The sequence below is a fragment of the Papio anubis genome, chromosome 19 (assembly GCF_008728515.1).
Source record: "Papio anubis isolate 15944 chromosome 19, Panubis1.0, whole genome shotgun sequence".
NCBI lineage: Eukaryota > Metazoa > Chordata > Mammalia > Primates > Cercopithecidae > Papio > Papio anubis.
The window spans coordinates 50,885,713-50,913,113 of NC_044994.1; the positions used below are offsets into that span (position 1 = coordinate 50,885,713).

At 45.5% G+C, this 27,401-nt stretch overlaps 1 protein-coding gene and 1 long non-coding RNA gene across 24 annotated transcripts in view; one reads left to right on the top strand and one right to left on the bottom strand.

Annotated features, from left to right (window-relative positions):
- NEDD4L (NEDD4 like E3 ubiquitin protein ligase) overlaps positions 1–25,247 on the top strand; it is a 365,913-nt gene extending 340,666 nt beyond the window's left edge. For 16 of the 22 annotated variants that reach the window (XM_017951784.3, XM_017951783.3, XM_009192806.4 and 13 more), the window contains 7 exons: positions 6,360–6,433; positions 8,666–8,726; positions 10,568–10,627; positions 12,229–12,336; positions 14,058–14,154; positions 14,895–14,967; positions 19,877–25,247. In XM_017951784.3, coding sequence (XP_017807273.1) covers positions 6,360–6,433; positions 8,666–8,726; positions 10,568–10,627; positions 12,229–12,336; positions 14,058–14,154; positions 14,895–14,967; positions 19,877–19,979 — 576 coding nt within the window. In that variant the 3' untranslated portion in view covers positions 19,980–25,247. The remainder of the gene's footprint in view (positions 1–6,359; positions 6,434–8,665; positions 8,727–10,567; positions 10,628–12,228; positions 12,337–14,057; positions 14,155–14,894; positions 14,968–19,876) is intronic. The other 6 variants (XM_017951786.3, XM_017951788.3, XM_017951785.3 and 3 more) reach the window with 1 other exon arrangement.
- Positions 25,248–25,642: 395 nt separating this feature from the next.
- LOC110741811 overlaps positions 25,643–27,401 on the bottom strand; it is a 42,120-nt gene continuing 40,361 nt past the window's right edge. For both annotated transcript variants that reach the window (XR_002518719.2, XR_002518720.2), the window contains one exon: positions 25,643–25,682. This is a non-coding gene — a long non-coding RNA (uncharacterized LOC110741811). The remainder of the gene's footprint in view (positions 25,683–27,401) is intronic.

Sequence of the window (27,401 nt, forward strand, 5' to 3'; positions counted from 1 at the left end):
CTGCAAAACTGTTGACTCTGACCCAGAAGGAAGCCCATTCCTCCCCAATGCCAAACAGTCAAGTCGCTTCCGCAGTGGGGCAAAGCGAGTGCAGTTGCTATGGGTTGAAACAGACATGCAGTCAGCCTTCCACGGTGTTTCAAGCTTCTTTTTTTTTAATTTCACAGTTAGAAATATCAGACCATGAAGTTTGGTAGCTGTTCCTTCATGTAATGAAGCTGCAGCTGTTGCCATTATTTTGCAATTTGTTTTCTTTCTGATTGGTAAGAATCTGGGACTGCTGGTTTCTAGGGCCTAATATGAAAATTTCCACTAAAGAAATGTCAGTATTTGAACTATGATCCTGTGCCAAGCAGGAAGAATAAACCATACCCCCATTCACTGCTATGCACACATACCCACCCCCACCAGGAGGAGGGACCCTTTTAGGGCTGTAACAAGTGAAAATTCTTGATTGCAAGTTCAGCAGAACATCGTCTGATTTGGTTATGGGTTTGTTTGTTTTTTGAGACAGTCTCGCTCTGTCACCCAGGCTGGAGTGCAATGGCAGGATATCGGCTCACTGCAACCTCTGCCTCCCGGTTTCAAGCAGTTCTCATGCCTCAGCCTCCTGAGTAGCTGAGACTACAGGTGCACGCCATCATGCCCGGCAAATTTTTGTATTTTTAGTAAAGACAGGGTTTCACCATGTTGGCCAGACTGATCTCAAACTTCTCACCTCAGGTGATCTACCTGCCTTGGCCTCTCCAAGTGTTGAGATTACAGGCGTGAGCCACCACGCCCAGCTAATTTTTGTATTTTTAGTGGAGACAGGACTTCTCCATATTGGCCAGGCTGGTCTCGAACTCCTGGCCTCAAGTGATCTGCCAACCTCAGCCTCCCGAAGTGCTGGGCTTATAGGTGTGAGCCACCATGCCTGGCCTGATTTGGTTGTTTTGAAGAGGTACCAGAAGTTTCGAGAGGCTGTGCAGTAGTTGGAGGGAAAGCATGGGCAGCAGCCATATAGGAAGGTTCTTTAGGATCAGGCCTGGATCAGGTTGAGCCAGTCTCCATAGGAATGATCACCCCAAGGGGACAAAAATGGATTCTTGGAGGAGATCATCTCAGACATTAAAGTGGTTTGTGGCCCTCCCAAAAGCCACAGCACATACCACAGGTGTACTGTGGATCTCCCTGTTAAGATTTCATGGAGAGAGATGGGCCATTGGCAGAAAGAATCTAAAAAGGCTCTTTAGGGGGCAATAATGAATTAAAACGTGGAGAAACACTTGGCGGGAGGCAGTGAGTGACAAGGCAGAAACGGTCAATACGAGGGATAGGGCAGAGCATGTCCTGGCTGAAGTCAGAAGGAGCCAGACCAAGAGCCCAGAGCTGGAGGTGGCTCCCGGGAGGGCTGAGACCCTGGTCCCCTCCAGGCCAGTCAGGGACACAGAGGGATGACACCTGGGGAGACGGGAAGTCGGAAGGCTGGTGTGGACTCACTGCCTCCCTGCTGTTGGTAGTTGCGCTGATGTCTGCTGGAGAGGCTGGAGAGGATGAGGAAGGCCTAGTTGGTGGAGTGATGGGGGTGCAGGGCACTGACTGCCCCTGAGGCCATGCCCTGCAGGATTTGTGAGCACCCATCGATGGGAGTTTGCCCAGCAGTGCTCGGTTTCCAAGAATGGAGTCTGACAAGCAGACAAGCCTTGTTCCGCCGAGTTCAGCATATTCGATGTGATCCAAGCTGTTTCTCAGCAGCTTCCCAGGCAGCACAAAGCATCTATGGAGAGTCAGGGTGATGTATGGGAATCGGGTTGTTAACTGGCGAAGGCGGGGAGTCCCCCAGAAGTTCCTCTGATCTCTGTGAGGAAGAGAGCCAAGTTTATGCTGGGGCCAGTAGACTTAAAGAGGAATTTTTCTACTGCAGTGTTTTCCCGTGAGCCCTTGCTGAGCGCCTGCTGTGGCTGGGCACTGTGTTCTTTGTGTGGGGTCCTCCAGGAGCCCAGGCACAGGAGGGTGATGGCCCAGAAAGCCCTGGGAGGGCGGGGTGTGCGTTTCGTGGCTGAAGGTGATAAGAATCCACCCCACAGAGGAGGCTCTGCAGACTGCTTGCCAGGGAGTGGGTCCCCTGGGTGCCAACATCAACTCCTTCTGCAGTTTGGTGTTTCTCCTTGGTCACCTTGCTGGGTCTCTGCCTCCTCTGGGACTGTCCACCCTCATGACGGGGCCAGGGTGCTGCCGCAGCACCTGTAGGAGATGTGCAGGGCGGAAAGCAGCCCCTGTGTGACGCTGCCCCACCTTCTCCTGCTTAGGGCTGACACTGTCACGGTGCCACCTGGCATTCGGTGCTGATGACATACAGTCCCTCCCCTCCTGTGGTGGCAATAGCTGACATTAAGAAGGGACAGATTTGGGGGAAAGGAGAACACAGGCTGTAGTTAGAGTGAAGGTCAGGCAGGAATGGAGGCCCGCGGGGAATCTATGTGCCCGGAGGCGAGCGTTAGAATCAGGCAGCCTTGGCGTGGTCCCCGCTTCTCCAACTCCCATGGAGCCTCGTGCCCAACCAGCAAGGGCTTGGGGGCACCGGCCAGTGGCAGTGAGGCAGTGTAGCGGGCTGGACAATATACCTGCACTGCAGGAGACGGTCTCACGATCAGCCCCTGACAGCCGGTCTCAAAAGTGGAATTTGAAGAGTGGTCATTGCTTCTAATGAAAGTGTCGCCTGTAACTCATGAAAGTGTCACCTGCAACAAACCCTAGAAGGATGCATTTCTGTACCACTGAGAGGTCGAGCCGGGAGGAACCAAAATCTGAGGACTTGACCCCTAACCTAGTAGCTTAGAGAGCAGAATTATAAATCCTTCGTCCTGTGACCCTCCTTGGGCCCTCCCCTCACTCTCCCACAGAGAAACGCAGGGTCAGAATCAACGGTGAGACTTGACGCCTGCCCACAGGATGATTTACTGCTGTGACCTCATTTAGCATGGGTAGTATGGGCCCATTTTTTCGTTTCTTTCAAAAATTACTAGTTTATCTGATTATAAAATATTAACCTTAAAAATAAAGCCAGTATAGGCCAGGCGCGGTGGCTTCACGCCTGTAATCCCAGCACTTTGGGAGGCCGAGGCGGGCGGATCACAAGGGCAGGAGATCGAGACCACGGTGAAACCCCGTCTCTACTAAAAATACAAAAAAATTAGCCGGGCGCGGTGGCGGGCGCCTGTAGTCCCAGCTACTCAGGAGGCTGAGGCAGGAGAATGGCATGAACCCGGGAGGCGGAGCTTGCAGTGAGCCGAGATCTGGCCACTGCAGTCCAGCCTGGGTGACAGAGCGAGACTCCGTCTCAAAAAAATAAAATAAAATAAAATAAATAAAAGAATAAAGCCAGTATAATAAAAATATGTAAAATAAATAAATGTCACTTATTCCCAGTATCTCAAGAAAACTCAGGATTAAAACTTTTATTTACATTTTCCAGAATTATTCTTTGTAAGCACAAACACAGATTTTTTTACAGAAGTGAAATTCTACTCTGCATACCATTTTCTTTATTATTAATTAATTAATTATTTTGAAACGGAGTCTCGCTCTGTTGCCCAGGCTGGAGTGCAATGGCGTGATCTCAGCTCACTGCAACCTCTGCCCCCCGGGTTCAAGCGATTCTCCTGCCCGAGCCTCCTGAGTAGCTGGGATTACAGGTGTGAGCCATCACTCCCAGCTAATTTTTGTATTTTTGTAAAGATGGGTTTTCACCATGTTGGCCAGGCTGGTCTTGAACTCCTGACCTCGTGATCTGCCTACCTCAGTCTCCTAAATTTTTTATTATTATACTTTAAGTTCTGGGATACATGTGCACAATGTGCAGGTTTGTTACATAGGTATACACATGCCCTAGTGGTTTGCTGCACCCATCAACCCATCATCTACATTAGGTATTTCTCTTTTTTTTGAGACAACTCTTAATGCTATCCCTCCCCTAGCCCTCTACCCCGTGACAGGCCCCGGTGTGTGATGTTCCCCTTCCTGTATCCATGAGTTCTCATCGTTCAACTCCCACTGATGAGTGAAGCTGGAAACCATCATTCTCAGCAAACTACACAGGAACAGAAAACCATTTTCAAGTTAATATATCACACATACCTTTTCATGTCACTAAGTATCAGTCTATAGCATTCTAATAACTATGCTGAATTTTATTTTGTAGACGTGCTGTTTATTTTTATCCATGCCGTGTTGGTAGACGTTTAGGCTATTTCAGTATTTTCTATGTAAACATATAATTATGTATAACCGTGGAATACTCATATATATATATATCTGTGGGAAGGGATATGTAGTTTTTAAATTGGGATGCCTATTGCCAAATTATAATATCTTCAGAAAAAGATTGAACCAATTAGACTCCCTCCCACAGTGAAAGTGAGAACCAGTTCCCTGCATTCCGCGACACTGGCTTATTTTCTCTTTGGGTGCTGCTTTTGGAGGAAGCAGAGTGTTTTCCTCCTTAGCCCTCCCCTCCCCACTTTGTCTGTGGCTGACCCGCTCATTCAGTAGCTCTCTGGAAATCACAGCTTTCAGGCAACACCAAGGAAGGCTCTATGATCAAAGAAAGAGGGCCGGATGAGTGCTGGAAGGAGTGTATTACAGGGATCGTGGATGCTTATGTACTTCACCTCCTTCCCTTTCCCTGCGCAGGGGGAAAGGGTGGGAGAAAGATTCGGCTTGAGTGTAGCCAAGCTGTACCAAAAGCCTTCTCAATAGCAACGCCTGGGCTGGGATTTATTAACTTGTCGTTGGTGTACATCTGATAAGAAAACTGTTACTGAAGGAACAACAAGGCTTTCTGGGGAGGAATAAATGGGGAAAAAAAGAAAAGCCAACCTGGGTTATTAACACGTAGAACAAAAGGTATGAATGAGCACTGTCCGCGCACCTCTGAGAACAGCCACGAACTGCGGTGTTTCACTGTGAAAACATCCCCACCCCACCCCCGAGTGGAAACCATTTGGCATCCTCCATCCCCGACACGGCTTGTACGGGGCAGGAGCAGATGACCCCTGGGAGAACATGGAATGCACTGGGAGGATGGCAGCTGGAAGGGAAATGGAGAAATGAAGGACGTCAGCAAAACCGGAAACGCAGCAACAGGATTAAAATTCACATTGGGCACAGTGAAGACTTCAGTTGACTTTGCAGAAATGGAAAGTGTAGTGGAAAAATGAGATTCCTTCCTGAATAAAGAGAAAAAGAGAATGTAGAGGGACTGGATGGATGATGAATGTGTTTTACGTTGAAAAGCCATCTCAGTGTGAATGGGAACAAGAGCCAGTGCATGGAGAAGCCGCACGAGAGACACAGGTGCGAGTGCTCGGGTCGGAGGGGCTCAGGATCTCCTGGGTGCAGGTGGCAGGACCAAGGAACCCCTGGAGGCGGCCTCTGCCAGAGCACAGCATTTATCACAACGTGGAACCTCCATCCCTCCTGGGTACCACCCTAACACTTACTCTGGAAAACCCTCTCCCCCTGCTTGGTTTACTCTGCAGGCAGAGGAAAAGAGACTTACAGGGAATCCCACCAAAATAGTGGCATGGCTTTCTTTTAGTAGGAAAGGTGTAGGTGGTATATTTTTCCACCTTTTTTTCCCCAAAATTTCTACAATGAGAAAAAAAAATTTATTTTAAAATAATAGGCCTTTCTCCCTTCCCTCACACTGGTTACTGCTATATAGGGCATGATGGTAAGCTAGATCTGGGTCAGAGCATAGGAGAAAGGGCTGCCCTGATTGCAGCTGCTTTATTCATGATGGTGGGTGGCACTAAGGGAGGAAGCTTCGGGGCAGATGAGCAAGGAGAAGGCGTCCTGTGCAAATAAATGTCTTCAAAAACCAGATAAATCTGTCTCTTCAGCCTGGATCCTTAAGCTTCTTTCTTGTCTTTAAGTTTCTGTTTGCATTTTTGAAAGAAATACCATGCATCCTTTTTTATAACTAGAAAATGTTCAGAAACAGAATGCATTAGAATTTGGATTTCTGGAGTCTTGATGGGTGTACCCTGTTCTTTTCTCTATTAAACATAATTAGTTTCCTGATAAATGAATAGCAGATGAAAAAATGTTGCTCTTCATTATTGCTAATACATGAAGAATAATTAAAAGTCATAAGTAACCATAAAACAATTCACCTTTAATGATAGCATCTTTAACTGTGTAACATCCTAGCAATTTGAAAGCCTCATTGGACATTCTCTTGTGCAGAGCCCATTTGCTGGGAAATATTTCTGAATACATGTTGTCTTCCTTTTATAGTAAGACATTGTTACTCAATAATAATATGCAAGATAACTTCGTGATAAGTAATTGTTGTTTTATTTTTGTAATTACAGACATATCAAGTGGATTTGAAGCCCAATGGGTCAGAAATAATGGTCACAAATGAAAACAAAAGGGAATATATCGAGTACGTATACACATATTTACTGCCTTTTTTTTTTTTTAAATAAACTGAACAGCATGTTTGGTCACTGTCCCTTGCTGAAACAGCTCATGCATTTATTATGGGCATGAGTTTATTGGTCAGTTTTCAACAATTTGAGTTCTTTTTTGGCTTGGGCTCATGGGAAGTTGAATATGGGGTGGGAGGGAAAGTCTATCTTGTATCATGACTCCATTGAGCTGCCTATAAAGGAGCAGAGGAGGGAGAAAAGGTCTATATTATTGAGTAATATGGCAGATACTCTTTTGGAATATGTGGATGTCAACTAAGATTTAGAATTGCAACAGAGGGCCACGGTGTCAGTGACCAGCGGAGCAAAATTAGGAACCAACGAAGAAAAAATACTTTGTCTCTCTCCCAACTTCTTTTCCATAACAGATATGTATAGAAATAATTAAAATGGATAGGAAGAATTCAGCATGTGCAACCCTGCGGAATTGTTTCTGGTATTTGTAATATTCTTAATTCAATCTCAGTCTCAGAGTGGAACAAAACGTTGAGTCCTTTTGGAAGTCTAGCTCTTAAGTGATTCTAAGACATTTGTACCAGGCAGAAGTTTTTGCTCTGTTGGGCACATTACATTTTCTTTTTTAGTGTATATGTGTGCTTCAAATGCATAACTCTGGGATCTTCCAAGGAGATCCCCTTGTGCAGGGGTGAGGTGAGCACTGCAGTGTGCAGTTTGTGGCTCCCTTGTGGGTCGCCGCAGTGGCCTGAGTTCCTTGTTTGCATTCAGTGCTTCATTTCAACAGGCTGGGCTCCCTCCTTTCTTCTCATTTGGAATTGGTCAGAGGTCTTGAATTCAGACAGCTCTTGAATTGACTGTGGGTCTTAGCACCTTTCAGTGTGATCTGCAAAGAAAAACCTACTGTCCTTCCTAATTAGGAAGAAACAGAGCCTGTTAGAGTCTCTAGTCAGAGATCCCGGCAAGGACTGGAACTTACATGGCAGACTTTTTTCCACTCTCAAGTTGAAAGTGAGAGTGGAAAATTCAAGTTATGCTGAATACATAGGCTAGAAATAAGATACATCAGTTCTTACCTGGCCACATTAATTGGCACGCTTGTTCTGAATTTGAACAATCTTAGCTGATGACACCCTGGCAGACACCATTGTCTTCCTTCAGAAAGTACAGACTGTGTGGGATTTAAAAAATATTCTAGCCCAGGGTGACCCAGGTCTCAAGTCTGAGGACTCTGACATGTGTGGTATGTGTCTTGCACCATTCTTTGCGGTTCTTTTAGGGTTCAAACGTAGTGGGAGTCAGGGCCAGGCAGGGTTCCAGCTAGCTTTACTTTTAAAAGTGTAATCGAAATCACCAGCTGCTCCCTGATACCTCTGCTCCCCTGGTGCCAGAAGAATGCTGTTGAGCTGATCATTGTAGCCCAGGAGGTGCCGCCTGAGCGGCTGCACAATGGTTGTGCTGCAGGCTGGTCCTCAGGGCCGTTACCATGGTTACAGTGGTACCACTCCAAAGGTGAGAGCCCTTCAGAATGATGGAATGCCTCAGATGACACCCAGAGTAGATTTGCCTTGTGATCAGTTATGCTGTGCATTGAACACTGTCACAGGGAACTTGGTTTTGGTGAACTTCAGTTGCATAAGGAGGTCTTACCATTCATCTTCTAAATTTTGGCATTAAATTATGAGTGCAAATCATTTTGCTGATAAAGCTTGTATGTTACTGTTGAATATTAGCACATTGGCTACGAGAATGAAATATTAGATAACTAAATGCATTGTCCTGAGTACTCTTTACAAATACATTTACATATATGTGGTGTGTGCATCTTATACATATACATATATGGGTGTGTGCATCTTATACACATATACCTGTGTGTTCATACCCCATGAACTTTCCCCTTTTCTCTATGTTGTCACATTTTAAAGCAGTTGAAGCATTTAAAGCATTTTAAAGCAGTTAAGCATTTAAAGCAGTTTAGGTCAGCCAAACCTTGATGTGGGGGAAGCTAATTATTCTTTTGAAATCTCCAGTGAGATTTTAGGTTTTTCACGGGTGTTCCAGGGAGTCTTGAAAGAAGCCATGAATAAACTAAACAGTGGGGGCGCAGAGGAGACCCTCCCCTCTGCTCTGCTGTCACGGATGGAGGAGAAGCACTCCCTGTTGTGAAGAAAGCAGTGAGCGCTAGTGATGACAGAGGTGGTTCAATATTGTCCTCTTTTCTCCTGCAGCTTAGTCATCCAGTGGAGATTTGTGAACAGGGTCCAGAAGCAGATGAACGCCTTCTTGGAGGTAAGCCTTGCTGGCCAGGGTTCTCTGCTGTGTGCCTCTGGTCCTGGGTCGAGCGGGGATCGCGCTTCTCCTTTGGCTGGTGTGGTGGAGCTGATCATGCACTGAGAGACACGGGCGAGGCTGGGGACCCCGCGGGAAGGCTGGGATCGCACAGCTCACGCCGCTGGCCAGTCTCCAGCACGAGAGTGTTCAGCTGCCTTGCCGCTACCTCTTTTTCCTTTTCACGGGTTCTCCTGCTTGACTTCTTATTTTCATATTTGTCCTGTTTAAAGAGGACATTTTACAAACTTGATCTAGAACCATTGTCTTGAAGTTTCAGGTGGTACCCAAGAGAAGGCTGTCTTTTGCTGCAGTGACAGGTTCCAAGAAGCCCGAGGGCTCAGAGCTGAATGATAAAGCACAGTCCCCGCAGTGCCTCGCCACCCTCCATGGATCACTGCTGCCTGGGTTTTTTTTTTTTTTTTTTTTTTTTTGAGACAGAGTCTCGCTCTGTCACCCAGGCGAGAGTGTAGTGGCGTGATCTTGGCTCACTGCAGCCTCTGCTTCCCAGGTTCAAGCAGTTCTCCTGCGTCAGCCCCCGAGTAGCTGGGACTACAGGCATGTGCCACCACGCCTGGCTAATTTTTGTATTTTTAGTAGAGACAGGGTTTCCCCATGTTGGCCAGGATGATCTTGCTCTCCTGACCGCATGATCCACCCACCTCGGCCTTCCAAAGTGCTGGAATTACCGGCATGAACCACCGCGCCCAGCCCTGGGCATTTTTTTTTTTAATCCCCTGCCCTTTTTCTTTGTGGCTATATTAGTAATCCATTGCAGATTATTTTCTATACAGATACATGGAAAACACATTTTCTTAAGCTTAGTTTTTATTTTATACCCAGCCATCTCATGACAACTTTTACCCTGATACAGAGCAAAGCAGGCACTGCCCAGATCCAACTTTTTAATATCAGGGATGCTCCCAGGCCCCTAGCAGAGGGTGAGGGATTCATCATTTTAAACAGTATTCCACTTGGACCAAAAGTGAAATTCTTTCTTAAATCTGATAGTATCCATTACCTCAGAGATCACACAGGAAACAGCCTCGCGTCCACGTGACTGGTGTTCTCTGCACTGAGGCAGAGCTCTCGGGGCGATTATTTCCCTTCACTCAGGCACCTACACAGGATGAGTGAAGCCTGGGCAGCACACTCAGAAACAACTCAGGGCCTTAGGAACTTAAAATGAGGGGGCAGAATGTCAGGTTTCGTTCTTTATTTAGATAAGAAATCCCAGGAAGCAGATTCCTGGGCCCCCCCACAGGCAGTCCACACCTTCAGAAACACGACTTTGGCAGTGCGCAGGGCCCAGCAGAGCTGAGCTCGTCCTAGATCACGCCATAGTTAGTGGTACCCTGGGAACTGGAGCGTGGTTTTCTGGGCGCACAGTCTGCACCCATCACCCGCCTCCCTCTGTGTTTCTTCTCCATGCCTCCAGCACATTATTTTTAAGTGTGTCTCTTACACATCTGTGGCCTGTGCATTTTAGGGCACACTGACTCACAGCAGTGTTATAAATGGCTTTTGGAATCCACCTGCCTACAGTATCCAGTGTTCTCATCAGGTTTCGAAAATTACTCCACTACTCGAATCTTCTAGATTCTATGATTTTTCAAAACTTTTGTAGTGACTGTGCTGTTTTTACTGGAACTATAGTTACTTGATACTGTCTCTGACGTAGGAATCATCAGGAGAGATTGCATTTTTTTCTGGCTTACCAGAAAAGTTTGTTTTTCCTGTGAATTTGTTTTTTTTTTCTTCAAGGCAATAGGTGTTTAAGATGATTTTTTTTTTTCTTTCAGGGATTCACAGAACTGCTTCCTATTGATTTGATTAAAATTTTTGATGAAAATGAGCTGGAGGTTTGTATTATAAACATTATTTTATGTAAAGTGGATTTTTTAAAGTATTTCTCATTACTTTACAAGTAATATTTTAATATTCTTGGATCCATAATGTCCTAGAGGTTAACTTTAGATGAATTCTATTACCTGTCTCTTATGGGGCTTGTTTGCCCATGTGGTTCTATTACATGTCTCTTATGGGGCTTGTTTGCCAATGTGGGAGTAAGAACAGCAAAAATAATCCGCTGTAGTTGCCTTGCCCATGAGAGGGCGGTTCTGGAACATGCCTAGTGAATAGAGACCACTGAGCAGAGCTGGGATCATGGCCCTAGCACCAGGCGAGGCAAATCGCCACAACAAGTAGAAACAAGGTTTGCAGTAGCCCTTTGGACAGCAGCAACCTGCTTACACTCCCAGACTGGCCAAGTGTCCTCTGCTGCATCCCCATCCACCCCCACCGTGGCAGCCAAATGGGGGTCTTGGCCACAAGGTGGCCATAAGCATCTACTTGGGCCTGTAGAACAGATGTCTCGTTGAACTTGAAGTGGTGTATGTTGAGTGAGGAAAAATACCAGAAGGCAACAAGGTAGTAGCAAAAGGTAGTTTAATGACTGTTTAGTTCAGCTTCTTGGTGTGACATAGATAAGCATGAGCAACAGCCATTTTAAACACAAAGGAATATCTCGCCCTGTGTTGTGTCGAGAGAAACAGGAGGAAGACTGTGTCTGTTGAGAAGCTGTTGGAGGGACTCGGCTGTTTGCCCCATCCATATCCAGTGAGCGTTTTCCGTAGACTGGCTTTCTATCCTTTTATCTCAAAATGGAAAGTTCAAGATCGATATGTCTGTGGAAATCATATACCTCAAGCCTTTCCTCTTATAGGTGGGAAAGTGAGGCAGGGAGCAGCTGGGTTTACCCAGCAAGGTTTTGGCACAGTCAGGCCTAGGAACTGTATTTCCAGGCTTCTGGCTTAGTTCTGTTTCCATTTCATTCTGGTACCTTTGCAGGAATTTCTTCCATTCGTCCACAGGAAACCTCCCCTGATGTTGAGTAATAAGAACAGCAAACCTTAGACTAAATGCTAACTCGAAGACCCAGTTATGCCTCAGTATTGGCATATGTTTGCCGTTCTTAGGCCTCTGGACAGATCAGATGGGGTGATTTGTCATCACTGGAATTGACTAGCCCGGAGGAGAGAAGTTCTTGCTGTCATAAGCACTAATTCTTTTGTGGGTAGGGAGATGCTTTCAGATAAGAGGAATAACCGCTCAGGAGGAGAAGCAGCCATGTAATGCGCAGATGCTGCTGGAGCGTGAGAAAATCCACGGGTCCCATGTGTAAGACTAGAGGGGTAGAGAGGACGACTGTGGCATTTTTATATCCAATATAACATACCGTGGCTTGCACAGGGTTCGAATTGAGCCACCCTCGTGACTGCTGCCTCTGTGATCGCTATGGCAGGTGGAGTCTGGCACAGGTGTCTGCCTTCCTCTGTTATGATTTGGTAGCTTACCTTCACGGCACAGTGACCACATGCTGGCACTGAGGGCGGTCATTTCTCAGTGTGTGATCTCGCAGCTTTCACATCCTGCTTTTACATCTGGTAAATTTTCTTTCTAGTTGCTCATGTGCGGCCTCGGTGACGTGGACGTGAATGACTGGAGACAGCATTCTATCTACAAGAACGGCTACTGTCCAAACCACCCTGTCATTCAGTGGTTCTGGAAGGTAATGAACACCTCCACCTGAGGCAGGATTGAGAGCTGTGTGGTGCCCTCCGTGTGGTCTGACTTCAGGACTGATGCTGGCCTTGGGGTCTGTTAGAGCTTGGACTGCTGGGGGAGGGAAGAGGCAAACTGAGCCGGCAGCCCCGTGGCAGCTCCTCTGTAACTGGAGCAGACAGCTAGACTTGAATGAAGTTGGTCACTACAAAAGCACACTGGCCTTCCTTGACCACCTCGTGAAAGTGACTCTTATTTGAGGGACTGGTCCTCCAAAGTGTAAATAGAAATGGGGGGCTCCTCAGGGCAGAAACAGGCTTCAGGGTTGGCTTTGCCAAAGTGCCACTTTCTGTTAAGAAGTCGTTCTCTCAATTTTTAAAATACATTCCAACAAATATTTTGATCTGTGTATCTTTCAACCAAAGATAACACAACTTTGATTTATTATCTTAGGGCCAGTGTGTGTATCCTGTTCAGCTTAGGAGGGAAGTAAAATAGGAATGGATGAGTCCAAGTCCAAGAGAGATGCAGTAAACAAACTTAAAAAAACCAGTTATCCCCAAAAAGACTGATTATCCCAAAAAGGAATCATTTAACTTTTTCAAATTTCTTTTATTTTTATTTATTTATTTTTTTAAGATGGGGTCTCACTATGTTGCCCAGGCTGGCTTCAAATTCTTGGGCTTAAGCAGTCCTCCTACCTCGGCCCCTCAAAGTGCTGGGATTACAGGCGTGAGCCACCGTGCCCAGCCTTTTTCACATTTCTAAATGCATATTATTACTATTTCAAATGCCAGCAGGAATAGAGATGAAAAAAGCAGAGTCCTGGGTCCTGGGTGCGGTGGCTCAGGCCTGTAATCCCAGCACTTTGGGAGGCCGAGGCAGGTGGATGACAAGGTCAGGAGATCGAGACCATCCTGGCTAATACTGTGAAACCCTGTCTCTACTAAAAAATACAAAAAATTAGCCGGGCATGGTGGCAGGCACCTGTAGTCCCAGCTACTCAGGAGGCTGAGGCAGGAGAATGGCGTGAACCCAGGAGGCGGAGCTGGCAGTGAGCCGAGATCGCACCACTGCATTCCAGCCTGGGCGACAAAGCGAGACTCGTGTCAAAAAAAAAAAAATGCAGAGTCTTCAAATCCTAGTCCAGGTCTCACTTGGCTTGTTTTAAATAGTCCCAGTGACATTACCAGTAAAGCCACCTGGATTCCTGTAATAATGCAGTTATGTAAGATACACAGATTGTTTTAGAACCCCATCTTTGCCTTTGTTTTTTTGTTTTGTTTTGTTTGGCTTTTTTTTTTTTTCATTTGATAAAATGATGTCTTCTAGGGAACATGTCTACAGTCTGAAATCCCATCTCATAACCTGGCTTCCCCTTGTGATGACAAATCTTAAATACTGTATATTTATCATTGGCTTAGGGGGAACTGGTAAGCCTCGAACACAGAAACATGAGCTCGGTGCCATCAGAGCGTTTGCTTTTTATATCGTTTATTTTGGCCTATTGGCAGAAGAAGAAAGAGATGGACGTTGTGATCACTCAGTCTCTTAGATTAGAGAGGCCAGCTCATATTGTGCTCATAAAAAAACTACTCAGTTTTCAGTGTCAACTGTCTAGGTCTTACATTACAATATAAATAAGATTAAGTTCTGCCTGCCTGCATGACAGCAGCATGTGCCATGGGTCACGTGGGGGATATAACGAGCTTCTGCCTCTGTTCATAGGCTGTGCTACTCATGGACGCCGAAAAGCGTATCCGGTTACTGCAGTTTGTCACAGGGACATCGCGAGTACCTATGAATGGATTTGCCGAACTTTATGGTGAGCAGGATACCATTAGGTTCAGTTGTCCTCCTGGGAATTTGCAGCCAGGCATGAACCCTGGCCCAAGAACCCTGCTGCCCAGGCCTCTGCAGAAAGCTAAGTTTCAGGACAGTGTGCCATGCATAGGTTCCATGAAAGTTCAGTTAAAGTGCTGTTATCTGTACTTTGTATAGACAACATGGTGCTTCTACCTCGAGGGATTGGGGGGCGGTTTGTGAAGAGATCCATAAGGCTGCTCTTTTTTTTTCCTGGTTTAGTTTTTTAGAAAATCATTAGACACTAGGGTTTGCAGGGTCATTTATATGGTGTAAACTGATCTATGAAGTCACCTCCAGTAGGCAGAATTTTTCCATGTTTACTATAGATTTAAAAAATCACTCTCTACTTTGCATACTGAAGGTCACATTTCATTCGCCCTCCCACCTCCAAAACTAGTTTGAAGTTTAAATTTCCAGGGTCCAGCTGAGAGGCTGTAGCTGCCTGCCTTTCCACATAACTGTTGTGGTTGTTAAACTTAGTGCAATTCCATTCTGGAGACAATGCGATCTTTCTGTGAGGCTGTGCAGACCTCTGGCTTCCCTCAACGTTAAATATCAATGTTGCAGCAGAAGAGAGTGTCTTGGACCTCACCCTTGGGGGCAAACCCTGCCCTGACAGTAGCTGGACTGCAGACCACACCATAGCTTCATTCTTCTACCCCAAGTACTCTTAACATTTCTTTTTCTTTTCTTGTCTAGGTTCCAATGGTCCTCAGCTGTTTACAATAGAGCAATGGGGCAGTCCTGAGAAACTGCCCAGAGCTCACACATGGTGAGTGGCAAAAACACACGCACGTCAACAGCAGTATTTGAACTACTTAGCTGAGTGTGGTGCTGGGCTCGAGGCTATAGATTGCTCTGTTTCCTGTTTGTAAGTAGCTTAGAGAATTAAAGGACAGTGATGTGGATGAAAATAGGAATTGTACAGTAGTGCTAATAAGACATAATGCGGACCAGGCACGGTGGCTCACGTCTGTAATCCCAGCACTTTAGGAGGCTGAGGCGAGCGGATCACGAAGTCAGGAGATCGAGAGCATCCTGGCTAACACAGTGAAACCCCATCTCTACTAAAAATACAAAAAAATTAGCCAGGCGTGGTGGCAGGTGCCTGTAGTCCCAGCTACTTGGGAGGCTGAGGCAGGAGAATGGTGTGAACCCGGGAGACAGAGCTTGCAGTGAGCCAAGATTGTGCCACTCACTGCACTCCAGCCTGGGTGACAGAGCAAGACTCTGTCTCAAAAAAAAAAAAAGACGTAATGCACTCAGTATGTTTGGCACATAAAGGGCTCAGGCGTCCCTGCCATGGGGAATTTCTCCCCTGAGCCCAGTCTTTCCCTCATTATTTTAGGTAATGCAGCTTTCGCTGTTCACCATACATGTATAAGGCAGCTCTCAGCCTCTCTAAACGCATTGAGTTTTTACTCCAATCTTAAATTGGTTGAGAAATTAGGACAAAATACCCTGTGGAAACATCCTTTTTCAAAGGCCTTCTATGCCCATGAATAACCCATAATTCCCTGGAATTGAGCAGTAATGTGACTGTGGTTGGAGGAGAGTAAGAGGGCTGACACGTGGCCGGGGATGCCCAGGCGTGGAGCGTGGCTGCCCTCAGAAGGCCCTCTCAGGAGACACAGTGAGGCAGAAGGGTCCGGTTGTTTTCTGAAGAGTTGCGTGAAACCCATCGCAAATGCAGACTGGACAGGATCGATTTCTTGAAGCCGGGTTCAGGGAGCTCTTGCTCACTCAAACTCCCATGTCCCTCATGTTGGTTTTTCTGCATAAGAAAGCCTTCATTTCTTGCTCCTGGGGAAGCAGCGGAAGTGGGCCTTCTGGAAAACGGTGAGCAGCGTAGCCCTGTGTTTCTCATGCAACAGGGTCTGCAAAGCCTGCTCTGGCCTTACCGAGCTAACACAAGCAACCGCACACTCCCTGCAGGAAACGCCCTCCCTTAAACTAGCAGTGCTGGCCAGGAGAGAATTCTCATGCAGATGTGTTTGCGAAAACACATTTTCGACTGTGAAAGGTTTTTTACCTCTGTCGGATACCCTTGCCTCTCCAGAAAAGTGGGGTTTTTTTTCCATTCATACCATTCACGTGAGTCTCCAAATGGAAGGAATGTGATCATTGCCTGTCAGAGCCTTGAAAGCAAGCTGACTCCAGCCTAAAATTGATGAATATCCAGAGCAGTCGTTGTCCATGGTTCTCTGGCTTTATTCTAAGGGAAGAATGCTCGAGTAGTTCAGAGCTTTTATCCAAACAGTGTCTGAGTCCTATGTGGTTTTCTGGGGTCTACTGGCCTCCATATGAAAGGCACTGGCGTTGAGCCAAGCCCCAGGACTGTGGGTGGTGATGCGGAACTCAGGCTTATAGCACTAACCAGGATGAAGATTAGGAAAAGCGAAATTATTGGGCACAGTCATCATCTGTGGTCAGGCACTGCTTAATCTTTATGGCAGCCTTATGAGATACGTTATTCCCTTGGGCTGTCAGAAGGCTGGTGCAGGGCTTACCTGAGTCACAGATTCCCAGGATTTGAACTCAGGTCTACCAGAATTAGAGCCTGCACCGTTAACCACTACACCAGATACACTGTCTCTGTTGATACAGCCACTTTCTTTTTAGACTTTTCCAAGGAAACCAAATTAGTGAGCCAATTTCGTGTTCATTCAACCCATGTTTCTCCATGACTTCAGGGACACATGTCTTACTGTTGAGCTGGTTTTTTTTTTATTTCGGAGCCCACATGATTCTGCCACAAGTAGAACTTCCCAGATAAGACCTCTGAACTCAATGGTTCTCAACCGCAGCTGCATGTTGGAACCATCTAGAGAACTTTAAAGAAATCACTCATGCCTGGGATTTGGACTTCATTGGTCTGGTGTGTGACCCGGGCAGTGGGATTTTCAAAGCTCCCCAGATGATTCTTATAGGCTGGCAGGGTTGAAAATTCACAGCTCTTCCCTAGGAAGGGCAAAGGTCTACCTACAGGAGGGGAACAGCCCAGCTGGCTCTTACCAGAACTTATCTTCCTCTTTATGTGTCATGGAAATAAAGCAACTATGTAGTTTTCCCAATGATGTTCTCTCCAGACTAAGTTGACCTGGCTGGTGGGGACTGGCAGTTGCAAGCAACACTGGCTAGCATGAGTGGGACTGTTCTGCTGTTTCTTCGAAATGGCTTTCCTCCCTACCTGACCCTGCCTGTATTTTGACATAGGAAACAGGAACTTCACTGGCTGTTTTGTGGCAACAGTTCTGCCCTAAAATTTCACCATACATAGGTTTGATTTTTATGATACACAATTAAAGTTCAAAATAAAAATCTGATTTCCTAGAAGAGCAGAAGCTGAAGGATCTGGTTCTCTGTGATGAGGGTGCCTTTCATTAAGCTTTCCAATGGTGACCATTGAGTGTCTGACATTCAAAGGACGTCATTTCATTGTTCTGTAAAAGGTCACTACTCAGACATTTAAAATTACTCTTCATTAAGAATCACAGGCTCACCTGCCCTTTTAGGAAGACTCCAAACAAAAATCATCTCGTTCAGCCCGTGCATCTTCCACATGAGGACGCTGAAGCCCTCTGAGGACAATGAACTCCTTAAGGTCACCCAGCTCATTAGTGCAGACCAAAGCCAGGTTCGTGTGTCCTGACCTCTGAAATGATAGGAACTCACACTCACGAAGCACTCAGTTCATTCTGGGGATGGTGCTAAGCACTTGATGTGATTGACTCATACCATCATCACAGTGGTCCTAAGAGGTGTGTGATGTTATGACCCACTTTTTTACAGATAACATGGAGATGCAAAGTGATGAAGCATTAAGCAGCATGATTCAGAACCTCAGATCTTGACCTCCCGTCTTTGCCTCTCTCTTCATCATTCCAGTGTTTCTCAAAGCTGAATAATCTATGGACCTTTTTTAAAGGGAAAAAATGGTCACAGATCTCAAGAATGGGCCTGAGACCGCGATAGGGATTGCAGGCCCAGGACTGTGGAACCCCAGCTGAAAAGCCTGAAGCCACTTTCCGTGAAAGCCTCTTTTAAATGCCATCTGTAGACGTGAAGTCCTGTCTTTATCAATATGATAACAGAAAGTGAAAAGCCTCTATTAGTACTTAGGTTTCTGAGAACCCCAGTTTGAGAAGCACAGTGTTATTCTCTTGTCTTTTAGTGTTTAGGGGCTGTTGGAGAATCCAAGTGGAACTCAGTGGGACTTACTCAACATTTAGGGGTTGTTAAAGGGCCCTCTTCAGTATTTGTTTCTTTTCTGTGGCTGTGACAATGGTTAGCTTTTAGTGTATGTGCAAGTGCTGCTGAAGCGAGCGCGTGAATGGTTAGCTTTTAAAACCTATGAGGTTACTTTGCTTATTCTTGGAATCACACATCAATACCCTGAGGGGGCGGTTTTAAACACAGACAGTGTGAGCACTCACGGCAGAGACAGCACAAGGGCACTTCAAGAGCTGGGCTTTGGAGCACCCCGGGGCTGTACCTGGCCCCGTGTGACCTTGGGCAAGTTACCTAACCTCGCTGTGTCTCAAGCTCCCCTCCTCTGTGAAATAGGGATGAAGCATTAGCTGCCTTACAAGGTGATTGCCAGGGTTCATAACATTGAGACAAGGCTGGTGGGGCATGGTGAGCACTCCGTGAACTTGAGCTCTTATGTCATAATGAGCTGTGGCCAGTGTGCATGCCATTTTCATGACAGATACACATCAGCAACCACACCCCAACACATACACACACACACACACACAGAGGTGCAGGTTCTGTGGCTAGAGGCTCTGGTCTTGAGCCCCATGTAGACATTCAGTAAATGTTGAAAGGTGTTCACACTGATACCATCTCTTGAGTAATTGAGCATTTGCTGTATGCCAGGCCCACTGATCCGATCCACTTGGCACCCCTGTATGCAGTTTCCCCATGTCACAGAAGCACAGAGGCCATCCTTTTGTCTGAAAACCCTCACTGTTGCCAGGGCAATTTGCAGTCGCCGCCCCCATCTGAAGCCTCCAGATATGTAGGGACTTTTTCTAAATGCAACTTTGCATAGCAAATGTCAATTTTGTCTGACTTTGATCAGAGGAGGTAGCTTAGCACTGGTGTTTCGGAGCCCCAGACAGCCTGGGTTCTATTTGTGGGTCTGCCGTATGACAAAGACTGTGACCTCAGGAACCTTGTCTCTGCTCCAGGAGCTCCTGTGCAGAGTGGAGATAACATGACCTGCTTCATAGGGTTGTGATGAAAATGAAGTGAGTTAATAGAAAAGCACTTGGCTTGAGGCCTAGTGTGGAATAAGTAATAGTATTAGAGACAGACACAGTCTTAATTCGTGGGTAACTCCAAAAGCATCAACTCTGTGGTCCAAGGGTTTGGAAGTGTTGCCAGTTACTTTGCTTTTCATGTTTCCCTTCCCACCAGGATTGTTCCAAGATCTGCATCTGACTATAGCAAAGGTTTCATGGACCATTCAAAATGTTCTTTCTCTGTAAATTACAAGAGCTTACTTAGTGTAGATGTTTCATAGCTAGAGGTTTTTGGGTTGTTTTTTTTTTTCCAGGTAATCAAAATTGTTGGTTAAGGCTTTTTTATTCTGTTACTCAAACACCATGCCCTACTAACCAGATCTAGGAAGTGCTGTTGTGGCTTTTCACCTATACTTTTTGTTCCTTTTGCAGCTTTAATCGCCTTGACTTACCTCCATATGAAACCTTTGAAGATTTACGAGAGAAACTTCTCATGGCCGTGGAAAATGCTCAAGGATTTGAAGGGGTGGATTAAGCACCCTCTGCCTCGGGGGTGGTTGTTCTTCAAGCAAGTTCTGCTTGCACTTTTGCATTTGCCTAACAGACTTTTGCAGAGGCGATGGCAGAGAGCAGCTGCAGGCATGGTCCCTGGAGCCGAGCCTTCGCCATGCACTCGTCCAAGTTCGGATGTGGGAACCTGGTCCCAGCTTGAGTTTCTGCATTTCCCACCACAAATTATCAACTGGTTGATGTGTACACTAATTACATTTCAGGAGGACTTACGCTATTTATGTTGTGCCTCTGCAGGCAAAGCCCTTAATAAATATTTTACATCCTTTCTAATGACAATGAATGGAATTAATCACTCTACAGGTATAGTATTACAACTCATGTTTACTTTTTAAAATGATTTAGACCGATTTTCAGATTTTATTTCGTTATGATTAAAGATGTCTCATGTACTTGGAAAAGTGAGCATTTTTTTTTTGTATTTCACTTTCATACCAGGCTTAATGTCAATGACATTTTTATTTTTTAAGTCTCTGACACCTCCACCCTCTACTTTATTAGAATTGGAAGGCAAGTTTTTGTCCAAAAACCTTCTACAGACAAGTACTTTGAGAGAATTTCCAATATAATATTAGACATAATAATTTTTTCCATACTCAGAATGAAAAACTGGATATTACGTTTTTGTTTTTGGGGTTTTTTGTACAAATTTAGCTAATAGCTACAGGCTGAGAGAATTGTAACATAGCATGACAAATTTTGTGTTGACTTGAAAGGAATCACACCATTATTCCTTAGAAGTAATTACATGTGCTGTAACACATTTGAGACAGGGTTGGACTCCCATTTCTCATCAGAGAAATTATTTAGCCCTTCCTGGCGCTGTACAGTCATCTTTTATTCTATTTCCTCTTTGCTGTTTGTAGTAGAGACATTTTGAATGAAACTTGGCACTGCTTGATTCAAAACTGTGGAAACCAGATCTGTTTAGTCTCCCGTTTGTATGCGTTTGCTAATGGTAGCTAAATAACCAGTTTTTGTTGTAAATGCACCAATTCTGAAGGCACTTTATGTACTACATGGAGGTCATGTCTGGTTTTGTTTTTATTTTTTTATCATGAACATTAAATGTGATGATGATTTCTTTTCCCCACACACATCTTTCCGGTGCAATATCTATCCATTGTGAATCTGGCTGCTGGTGTATAAAAACCTGGATGTAAAGCTGAGCCTACAGACCTGTCCCCACCAACTGTTTTGTGATTTCTACTCAACTACAAAGATTTATTTAATGTACACTTAATCTAACTGAGTTTTGTTACCAATGACCTGTTGCATGCTTCGATACCGTGTACTGCCTGAGTTGTGTCTGTTGTGCGCTAGATTAAAAGTGAGACAGAGACTTGACTTGATCCTCTGAGCTCAAGCTGTTGAGCTGGTAGTGGCAGAGGACTGAGGGTACCTGCATAGTTTGATTCTTTTCCACGTGTAAGTCTCCATTGCAGAATTGTCGTGCTTTGAGAAAACACCTGAGGCAGTGTGGGAGTTGAACGACCCGACTGTCCTTTTTAACGTGTGTTGTCCTAGACCCTGTCGGGGCAGTTAGGGGACGCTAGAGATTTGATCTCATGCCAGTCATCAATAGGACAAAAGAGTTGTGGTTTGGGGATGTCTGTTTGTTACATAAAAAGGACCTTTCGGTGTAAGAAATTGCCGTTTTTACTGTGCCCTGGGTGGCATGTGAGAAGCCATGGAAGGTTGTCGTCGTAAATGAGTTGTCTAAAGGTGCAGAGGCCTGAGGTTTCTAAAAGAAGGTAGATTTCTACAGAGCTGAGTGTTGGTTCCTTTTTCTTATTGGTTGAAAAGTACCTGGTAGTGATCAGAAAACTTAGATGCTATGTAACTTTAAAAAAAAAAAAAATCCTGCTCATTGGTTTTGACTGTTGGTGAGACGTTTCCCCTACAGTTAACATAACAAATGTCTCAGTGGTAAAAAATCCCCTTTTTGTAAGCCCCTGTAGTCTAGAGTCAGTTTTCTTTTTAAGAATCATGCCAGAGCCTGAGTTGAGCAGTACGCTTTCTTGGTTTTTGAGAGTAATCGTGTAATTGTAGAGGGAGAAATCCAGTTCTAGCCTAAGAACTGGGATACTTCTGTCATCTTGTAAACTGTGTATTGAAAAAAACAGAATAGTCACTAAATGCATATTAAGTCAAGTATTGGAAAGTATAAAAGAAAAATCATTCTGACAATTTCTAAGCCAGAAGCAAACAAGAATTACTGAAATCCACCCCATGAATTCTTGGAAGGCAGTAATTGTGAGTGACACCTCAGTTCATCAACCCCTTAATAATACCAGCTTGATTTAAATGACAACTAAATATTGCTGAGGTGGGGGTTTAGTATTTTTTTTAAAAAAGCAAAACAAGGTTCACTAGTCCTCAGCAATTCTCGAAGTTTCTCTCTTTGCCTCAAATGGTCATAGATCTTGATTCTTCTGAATCATGATGACCACACCCCGTCATCTTCACAGCATAATTGCAGGTGGCAGGAAAGGCAGTGTGCTCTGTGCTGGGTGAGGAGCGGTTGCTGGGCCATTCCTTGGGCCCTGACCTGCCCTGTGAGTAGCCCTGGGGCAGAGAGGGCAGTGTTGCCTATCCCAGAGGTCGCAGCAGCCACACTGCTCTGCAGGCCGGGCTCTCTTTATAGCCAGAGAAATCACCTTAATGCAGTTTCTTGAGTTGTCTGCTGAAGCTGTAATTATTATGGGCCACTTACATGAGGCCGAGAAGTACGTGCCAGAGTTCACGCACTGCCTGTTGCAGGTTTCTTAACATCAGTTATCACGGCTGCCTGTGTGTCCCGGCTATTTCCATTCCTGCCCCTTGTTGGCCCGAGGAAGGACGTGGAAAGAGCGCCTGGTGGGATGAAGGTCCAACAGCCTGTGCCTCTCTGCCGCTGGTCCCGGAGCCGGCAGCAATGAGGCCTTCATTTTCTGTGTTACAGTGTACTCCCAGCTTCAGTGCTCTTTTCCTTTTTGCCTGAAATGTTTATGCTTCTCTGTAGCCAGTCCTCTAACAAATCACAAGAACAAAGGTAAGACACTTGACTTTTGTTTCCAGGACCCTTCAGCAGGTGACATCAGCTATTCCCTAAATTCAGACAATGAGGGATACAGAGCGACTTGGCGTGTATTATTTCTCCCATGTAAGGACAAAGGGACAGATTCTTATTAATATTTTTGAGACAGAGTCTCGCTCTGTAGCTCAGGCTGGAGTTCAGTGGCTCAATCTCAGCTCACTATAACTTCTGCCTCCCAGCTTCAAGCGGTTCTTCTGCCTCAGCCTCGCCGAATAGCTGGGATTACAGGCACCCGCCACCAGGCCTGGCTAATTTTTGTATTTTTAGTAGAGATGGTTTCACCATGCTGGCCAGGCTGGTCTTGAACTCCTGACCTCAGGTGATCCTCCTACCTCAGCCTTCCAAAGTGCTGGGATTACAGGCATGAGCCACCGCACCCGGCCTCACAGTGACAGATTCTGAGAAACAGCGTGCAAAACATTTGAACCATTTTCTACATCTCCCATTGTTGCATAGACAATGTGCACCACTGCTAACTTGCCAGATCCACAGTGGCCCTCTTGAAAGCCAGGTTCATACATAGCAACTTTTTAATTGTTCTAACAGTTACCCATTAACAGTCGACTCCTGTATTTCTAAGAGTCTTGTACTCACCTCTGAAATTTAAAAACGTATAAAGAGAGCCTGGGTTAATCAGTTCTGCAGCCCCTACCCACTGTGCTAATTCTCCTCTTCTCTCTCCTCCTTACCCTGCCCCTGCACCCCTGTACTTACAGGGAGAGGTGGGAGGTGCTGTCTGGTATCATTTTCTGCCTTGCCAGTAGGGGGTGCCGCTGTGCAGGGTAACTGCCTGGCCTGCTCCCTTCCTGACCTTCCCCGAGCCCGAAGATCACGCGCTACCTCTGTCATTCAGGCATTGGGGTACATCCTGATAAGTCATGTCAGAATTGCCAATTTCAGGACTCGGATGTGTTTTTAAAAAAAAAAATCCTTATAAACTCCACTTTGTACTTTAGATTTTAAAACTGGGGGAAAAATGTGATATTCTTTGGACCACTTTTTTAATTTATATAAGCCTTAATGAACAGTGTCTATACATTTGCATACGCACACCCCCACCCCAGAGTGTTCTCAGTATGTCAGAGAAAATGCTGTAGCATTCAGACAGGAGCTTGGAGAATGTTTTCTAGAAAAGGGGTAGCTTCCTGTTGGCATGAAATTTTCCAAGCAAACCTCTCATTAAACATCCGTCGTTTGTTAAAGATGTTCCACTCAGAGCAACACATGTTTCAAAGGCATGTCTTTCTGTTCGTTGGCTTTCTGTGTGTAAGGAGTAGCATTGCTGTTGGCACCTAACCTTGCGTGCACTGCATTCTCAACCCCGTACCAGTGCATCAGAAGCCTTCCTCGTGACCGTACCTCTGTATAACTCCGTGTCTGCAGATATCTGTGTTCCTATGTAAGCCAATTTTCCCCTTTCACTCAGACTAATTTCACCTAGATTGTCACGGTTTCCTTCATGTTAACTTTGCGTGACTTTGTTCTTCCTTTACTACTATGTATGTAATATATATACATATATACGTACATATGCTGTCCAAATATATTTGTATATATTTGTATAGCATTTTTACACCTTTATTGAGTAATCTGGTTTCGAAAGGGGGTGAGAGCTTAGTCCCTTCTACAGTTTTCTCCAAGCTGTGTCCTCCGAATTTCGACCCTTGGAGCCTGAGAAAACCGTAGGAAGATGATGTGAATTTGCTGTTATTTCTTCATTCAGGATCTATCATCAAATGAAACATGAAAAAAGCAGTGACTTTTAAGGTGAAATGTTTCAAGCATTCCAAATAAATTCTCAATGTTTCATAACTTTTTATTATAAACCCACCACCTAATAGGAAGCCAAGTACTATTTGATACAGTGGTAAAAACCAAACTACCTTGAATTTTTTTTTAAGACAACTTATGAATAATGCTCATTTTCACAATCAGAATAGCTTTAAACTATGGTTGAATTTGATACACACAGGAAAAGTTTTCTTGAAGAACAAATCCTTTTCGCTTTTCTTTTTTCTTGAGAGATCTAAAGAGACACTGTAGATTGTTTTCCTGACAGCAAAAGACTAATGTGACAAAATGAAGTCATTGTAAAGAAGCGATGCAACTTGTCAAATATTTAATAAAGAATTATGGAAGCTGGAACATTTTCTACATCAAGTATTATGGGTTGTTTGATTTAAAACTTCTTTGTGAATGCACCAACTTAATTGTTTCAGAGGAGTTTAAATGCCTGCAGATTTATAGTGCGTTCATTTCCTTCATCTCCCTAAAATCTCCACCCTTTTAAAAACATTAAAGTCTGGCAGGGCATGGTGGCTCACGCCTGTAATCCCAGCACTTTGGGAAGCTGAGGTGGGCGGATCACTGAGGTCAGGCATTCGAGACCAGCCTGACCAACATGGTGAAACCCCATCTCTACTAAAAATACAAAAAATATCTCTATATTAGCCAGATGTGGTAGCGCATACCTGTAATCCCAGCTACTCAGGAGGCTGAGGCAGGAGAATCACTTGAACCCGGGAGGCAGAGGTTGCAGTGAGCCGAGATCATGCCATTGCACTCCAGCCTGAGCGACAGAGCGAGACTCTGTTTAAAAAAAAAAAAAAAAAGTTAAAGTCTGCCCAAAACACATGGCTTAAGCCTACTAAAAGGATGCACATTTATTCTTATCCATCTACTGTTTTGTTCTTTTATTAAACTTGAGAATTACTGATTTTATGTAACATTTGTATAATCCATGTTAGTCTGTTCCTCAAAAGGCATCCTTGTATGCCTGGCCCTCAACTTGTGTGAGAGTTAATGAGATTCAATAATGAATCCCCAAGTTGCTTCTCAGAAAGGTGCTGTCAAAATCCCGACTGTCAGGAGATCAAGACCATCCTGGCTAATACGGTGAAACCCCGTCTCTACTAAAAATACAAAAAATTAGCCGGGCGTGGTGGTGGGCGCCTGTAGTCCCAGCTACTCGGGAGGCTGAGGCAGGAGAATGGCGTGAACCTGGGAGGCGGAGCTTGCAGTGAGCCGAGATCGCGCCACTGCACTCCAGCCTGGGAGACAGAGCGAGACTCCATCTCAAAAAAAAAAAAATCCTGACCGTGTGTCACTGCCCTGTGCAAACCCGGTGGCATTTTTCCTCATGCCATTTCATTCCGCTCAGATCATGTCAGACTCCTGGAGAATTTTCCCTTTTTCTTTAGTACTGAGCTTCCTCTTGATGTGCTTAACCCATCCCGTTGGGGCAGAGGAGATAGCGGGGAAGCAGGACATCATTTAGTTTCTTGCAGTTTGTCTTTTTCCATTAACAGTAGATGGCATCTTGCCAGGAAGCTGTTGGCAGTACCTGGAATTCCTGCCTCCTCCTCCAGAGTTACGAGTACACATGGGAGGCACAATTGGACAGAGCCACTGTGAATATTTGTATGTTCTTTCTTAAAACCACACATGGTGGAACGAATTATATCAATGACACAGTCACTAGATTAATAAGCTTTTAACCTGCTCTGAAGTCCAAGACTCATTAGGCACTTGTGAGATGGTGAAGCTCCTGGTAAAAGTGTGGGCGGTGAGCACGGGTGTCCTGAATTCTGACACTAGCTTTCCTGAGGTTGGCCCTCAGAGCCGTGTTCAAAGGGGTTCCTGAGGTAAGAACGCAGAAACCACTTTCTGGGAGAGAACACTTCTCAAAACAGCTTCCAGAGAGCTCAGGCTGTAGAATCCCTAAGGAATCAGTTATAGGACTTGAATGGGCTGGAAAAAATTTGAGCATGAGTTTACTTACGACCCAAGACACAGTCCTCGGTAAGTAGGCCGCAGTGCCCAGCTGTCACCCAGTGGGGGCTCAAGAGAGCAAGAAAGGAGAGTCCCTGTTGGGAACCTTTTAGGGCTGAACTTAGGCCAGACTGGGAGAAAGGTCAGTCTCCCCAATTAGCCTGTTGCTGTGTTCCTTCCTGCCCAGCCCCCTTCACCGTGCCCCGTGCTGCTCGTATGCCTCCTCCGCTTTCCTCTGCAAAGTTCCCAGCTGGGCTGCAAGTCTCGGGTACCTGGAGTGTTGACAGCGTGGAGCCCTCCTGTCACCTCCAGGCATAGTCGCCCTCACTTCCCAGGGGCCTCCTGGGGACAAGGCGTCCTGAGCCCTCGGTGCTTCCAGGTGAAGGTCAGAGACTGTCCCTGTGTCACCTTCTCCCAGGCCCACTCAAAGCACAGACTCCCACAAGGGGTTGTGGCTCTTCCAGGTCCTCTGCTGGTCTTACGGCCTTGGTGTTTGAACTGGCTGCGATAACTTCATCCTTTTCTTGGCCAGGTGTC